At 36.3% G+C, this 6,028-nt stretch overlaps 1 protein-coding gene across 1 annotated transcript; it reads right to left on the reverse strand.

Annotated features, from left to right (window-relative positions):
* Positions 1-3,027: 3,027 nt before the first annotated feature.
* LOC123560435 (uncharacterized) lies at positions 3,028-5,692 on the reverse strand. Its single transcript, XM_045352628.2, has 2 exons — positions 5,608-5,692; positions 3,028-5,408 (listed from the first exon to the last, which is right to left on the reverse strand). Exon 2 carries the CDS (start codon positions 5,405-5,407, stop codon positions 3,323-3,325), a length of 2,085 nt encoding a protein of 694 aa, XP_045208563.2. The 5' UTR covers position 5,408; positions 5,608-5,692; the 3' UTR covers positions 3,028-3,322.
* Positions 5,693-6,028: the final 336 nt, after the last annotated feature.

Genomic DNA, 6,028 nt, shown 5'->3' on the forward strand with positions numbered 1-6,028 from the left:
AATCAAAGGAAAAGCTTGTTAACATTCTATAAGTCACATTTTTTGCCAAATCTTAATGAAACTTGGTCAGAATGTTACCCTCAGTAAAATCTTTGACAAGTTTGTTATTGGGTCATCTGGGGTCAAAAACTAGGTCACCAGGTCAAATCAAAGGAAAAGCCTGTTAACACTCCAGACGTCACAATTTTGACCCAATCTTGATGAAACTTGGTCAGAATGTTATCCTCAATAAAGTCTTAGAGGAGTTCGATATTGGATCATCTGGGGTCAAAAACTAGGTCACCAGGTCAAATCAAAGGAAAAGCTTGTTAACACTGTAGAGGCAACATTTATGATCGTATATTAATGAAACTTGGTCAAAATGTTAATCTTGATGATCTATAGGTCAAGTTCAAATCTGGGTCAGGCGGGGTCAAAAACTAGGTCACTAGGTCAAATCAAAGGAAAAGCTTGTTAACACTATAGAGGCCACATTTATGACAGTACCTACATGAAACTTAGTCAGAATGTTAAACTTGATGATCTTTAGGTCAAGTGCAAATCTGGGTCATGTCGGGTCAAAAACTAGGTCACGGGGTCAAATCAAAGGAATAGCTAGTTAACACTTTAGAGGCCACAGTTTTGACCATATCTTAATGAAACTTGGTCAGAATGTTAATCTTGATGATCTTTAGGTCATTAGGTCAGGTGAGCGATACAGGGCCTTCATGGCTCTCTTGTTATCTTTGTCATGTGGGGTTAAAAACTAGGTCACCAGGTCAAATCAAAGAATAAGTTTGTTTACACCCTTGGGGCACATTTTTAGCTCACCATTATCAGATGGTGGACTATTCAAATCACTCTGCATCCATGGTCCTTCCGTCCTTCCATCCGTTAACAACTTCTCGTTATCGCATCTCCTCAAAAAACTAATGTGGGGATTTTGACCAAACTTCGTCAGAATGATGCATTGGTACCCTAGTTGTGTCCCTCTAAAAATCAGACTGGTTCAACAATTTTTGAGTGAGTTATGGCCCTTTGCTTATTTTTATAATTTACATAGATTTATATAGGGAAAAATTTTGAAAATCTTCTTGTCCAAAACCATAGGGCATAGGACTTTGATATTTGGTATGTAGCATTATCTAGTGGTCCTCTGCCAAGATTTTCCAAATTATCTCACTAGGGTCAAATATGTCCCCACCCCGGGGGTCACATGGTTTATATAGACTTATATAGGGAAAAACTTTAAAAATCTTCTAGTCATAACCTACAACATTCAAATTTGGACCTTATGTATAGTATTGAGTGGCTAGATGAACCTTGACATGAGTTGACCTTGATCTTGACCTAGTGACCTACTTTCACATTTCTGTAGCTACAGCCTTCAAATTTGGACCACATGCATAGGTTTGTCTTCTGAAATAAAATTTAACCTTGACATTGATTTAGTGACCTACTTTCACATTTAATTTGGACCACATGCATAGTTTTGTGTTCCGAAATGGAATTTGACATTGATTTTGACCTAATGACCTACTTTCACATTTCTCAAGCTACAGCCTTAAAGTTTGGACCATATGCATGGTTTTGTGTACTGAAATGAACTTTGACCTTGAGATTGACCTAGTGACCTACTTTCACATTTCTGTAGCTACAGCCTTCAAATTTGGACCACATGCATCGGTTTGTGTATATAATTAAACTTTGACCTTGACATTGACCTAGTAACCTACTTTCACATTTTTGAAGGTACAGGCTTCAAATTTGGACCACATGCATAGTTTTGTGTTCTGAAATGAAATTTGACATTGATTTTGACCTAGTGACCTACTTTCACAATTCTTAAGCTGCATCCTTCAAATTTGGACCACATGCATAGTTTTGTGTACCGAAATAAACCTTGACCTTGACATTGACCTAGTGCCCTACTTCACATTTTGAAGCTACAGGCTTCACATTTGGACCACATGCATAGTTTTGTGTTCTGAATTGAAATTTGACCTCGATTTTTACCTAGTACCTACTTTCACATTTTTCAAGTTACAGCCTTCAGATCTGGACCACATGCATAGTTTTGTATACAGAAATGAACTTTGACCTTGAAATTGATCTAGTGACCTACTTTCACATTTCTCAAGCTACAGCTTCAAATTTGGACCACATGCACAGTTTTGTGTACTGAATGAACTTTGACATTGATTTTGACCTTGATCTAGTCTTGAAATTTAGAACATTCAAAAATGGCTCAATGGTGGGCGCCAAGATCACTCTGTGATTTCTTGTTTAAAGTAAGATTATTTTTATCTCAGTGTACATGTACACAGTATTTGTGAAATTTGATGTACCTATAGTGCATTTTATTTGACCTGGCAGGGCGGAGTTAATCTCTGACTTATGCAAATAATGGTAATCTCAAAAAAAAAAAAAAAAAAAACACACAAGCAAAATAGGTAGAGCAAACTGATGACTAAAATTCAACGCTACATTGGTTACAATGTAAGGCAGATGACCACTGAATAAGAAATCAGGTTGCTGAATATACCACATGTCCTGCACAATAATGCAATGGACTGTTGCGAAGCCCCGTCCTGCCAAGTTGATTAAAACGCACTATAACTGCAAGTATGATAACCTTTTCTGAAGGGTGGATAAAATAGGTGACAAAGTTTTACTGATATTCGCTCTCATTAAGAATTATTCCTGAGAAGTGTAGATAATATAGATAGATAGATTTATTCGTGAATATATAATTGAGCCGTGCCATGAGAAAACCAACATAGTGGCTTTGCGACCAGCATGGATCCGGACCAGCCTGCGCATCCGCGCAGTCTGGTCAGGATCCATGCTGTTCGCTAACAGTTTCTCCAATTCCAATAGGCTTGAAAAGCAAACAGCATGGATCCTGACAAGACTGCGCGGATGCGCAGGCTGGTCTGGATCCATGCTGGTCGCAAACCCACTATGTTGGTTTTCCCATGGCGCGGCTCATATGTCATGATTACAAACATTACAAATATCACATTAAGAATAACTCCAATACAAGCAAACATTCAAATTGTATCACAGAAATAGCTACATGTTATATCTCTAATTGATTTAAAAAGCAAGCAAACAAAAAATAACCCTTTTCTAACATATATAAATTTAGAACCATATATATACCACAAGATAACCCATAAAGTTTTTCAACTTATTGCCAATGGGGACATTGACTCACAACAAGCTGACTGGCTCATAACAAGAATAATAGCTTCTTTTTTTTTAAACAAAAGTGTGAAGTATTTCTGTCATTGTGTCAGTTGAAAATCAGAATCACCAGTCAGTTCAGGTAGGCAGATCTTTATGAGTTTATAATAGCCAAACACCGGCATATATGAAATCTAGCAGCATTGTTTCTTTCTCTGAGGCTTAAAGATGACATGTAACACTGTAGAGCATCAGCATGTCTGTTCTCCTGTTCCAAGCACTGTCCTAGTAAGTTTAGTGCTGTTTCTCTGTGTCCAAGACTGCATTCTGTATTAATGACCCAGCCAAGTTTGGTCAGTGCTTGTTGCTGTTCCTCGGGTCTCTGTAGGAAACTGTACGTCTTGTATTGTAGAAAATAAAGATATGGAAGTGAGTCTACCACAGCACAGTCCATCCAGTTATCACCTCTACCCCTATGTAGCAGGTCCTCTTGTGTTGACCTAAACATTTCATACTGAAGTTCATGTGGTACACAGTTTATTTCTGAAGTGGTGAAAAATTTTACACAAAATGCAACAATATACATTAAAGCTTCTACACCATATTGACTAGAAAGCTGACAAAATCCTGCCTTAATGCAATGTGTATTGAATTTATAGCAGCGACATATGGGCCTGATAACTTCTATTTTATATTGCTCTTCTATATGAGAAAGAATTAAAGCAGTTATTTCTGCATTGCCTACACAGAACATAATAGATGCAAGTTTTAGTCTGCTTGAAGCAAAATCTGAGTCCAGTCCAGCTTCAATCCATCTAAGTGCTTGAGGAGAAACTGTCCTGTTAATTTGAATGTTCTGTGAGGCTATCAGAGATCCTATTGAGGTACAGAATAGAGGTATTAGAAGTCTGCATGCTGTCTTTCCTAAAATGTCACCAGCTCTGTAGTATCTTTCTAGTTGTATCACTTTAGGTAATAGTGTTTCTAAATTTCTATCTCCTACCTGCTCTATTTCTAAAACAAGTCGAGCTGTATTAGTTAATAAATTACCCATTACAAGATTTGTATACTCATCTGGCTGTAGTATATCATGATGTACTTCATTTATCATATTGAGCTTAATCTGAAGTCTTTCACCAAGGTTGTCAATCTGAATTCCAAAAAGAGAAATGCCATCAGATGGTATCAAAGCTGACATTCTTTCAAGTAACTGCTGTTTAACTTCAGCAGAAAATTTTCCTGCCATTAAATTGTTTTCATGAACAATAAAATGGGGACAGTGTTCATTCAATAAACAATTGTTCAGTGTAAATAGACAGTAATTTAAACAGTTTAATATATTACACTCCTTCCATACACATGAAGGTTTACTTGCTATACAGTGAAATAAAACAGTTTTACACATAAAACTTGAGATGTAACTTTCAGCACTAATATACATGTATGTTTTAAGAATCATTTTCATTAAGACATAGCATTTTATCTGTGTAATATTCAAACTGAACACCAAGCAGCGTTCAGCTAATGAGGTAGAAAATCTCCATTCAATGGCTGCATTTTCACTTGCTCTGCTGCCAACACCAACTAAAAAACACTTTGTTGATTTTGTATATCTCCTCATTTCTGCTGTTGGCCATATATTTGTTTCTTGCTGATGCAGCCAAGCTCTTGGTGACTGGGGCCATGATTTGCAAGGTAATGCTAATACAGAGTCTTTAGCAATAAAACCTGGTTCTGCAGCTGATGCAAGTGATGGTCCTTGTCGCTGGTCTCCTTGTATCATGATAATTTCAATTATTGTGTTCTTTAACAAGATCCGTCCTTGTGTATCATCTACGAAGTCATCGCCTGTTTCATGTGTTACAGGAAGTGGAGCATCAGGACTAATACACTGCAGACGACAATAACCAGGCGGTGTTGTTTCATTCTGGATCATCAGGAAGTTAAATTTACCTGGAGTCCACTCAGACCAGTCCTGTATCACAATGCTATGATTGATACATCCAAGTTTGTCAAAATCTGATTGCAGTCCTAGTGTTGTGGTGCCTTCTGATCGACTGCCTAAGTTATAAACAGTAGTTTGTTCACCAATTGTTCTGAGATGGATTGTGAGCATAGTTTCTCTCAGTAAATGTGTCCTCCTCCTCTTCGTCACAATATTTTCAGTTACTCCAATGTCATCCAGTACCTCAGATAGTCTCATGGATATATTGTGATAGTAATCTGGGGTATGAAACATCCTGAAATAATATGATTTTAAACATGACAGACTTCATAAAATATTTTCATGATTGTGTTATGTAATTTTCACTCTTTTTTTCCTGGATTTGTAAACATCATATTTTTACATATTTTAATTTGAGCAGTTAATTTTTAATAAAGTAAGTACTAAAATATGGTAAGAAGAAGTTATTAAAGATAAGAAATGGAATAACTGACCTGGTAAATTTACAGAAAACTAAAATTTAAATGTCTACGTAGTTAGTGATTATATATTTTCCTACTGATATAATTTCCTCTTTTGGTTTCAAAAAATATTTTTTCAAGGGAAGTAACTCTGATATCAATGTATTGTATATGATAACCATTTGCACTCAGTCCCTTATATTAATGGTCCTATATATAGTGATATATCTTAAATGTCTTTCCCAAAAGTAATATTCTATTTGTATGTTTACTTTTACAATTTCCTTGTACATCAACAGCTTTCACTAAAACCACCAAACTATCCATTGCCCTCTGAGTCTTTATTAATTGCCTATAAATAAATCTTTCCAAGATTCCATTTTCCACTGTCTGCTTAAATAGTTTCCACTTACATTTTTAGCTCACCTGTCACATAGTGACAAGGTGAGCTTTT

Source organism: Mercenaria mercenaria, chromosome 10 (assembly GCF_021730395.1).
Source record: "Mercenaria mercenaria strain notata chromosome 10, MADL_Memer_1, whole genome shotgun sequence".
Classification (NCBI taxonomy): Eukaryota; Metazoa; Mollusca; class Bivalvia; order Venerida; family Veneridae; genus Mercenaria; species Mercenaria mercenaria.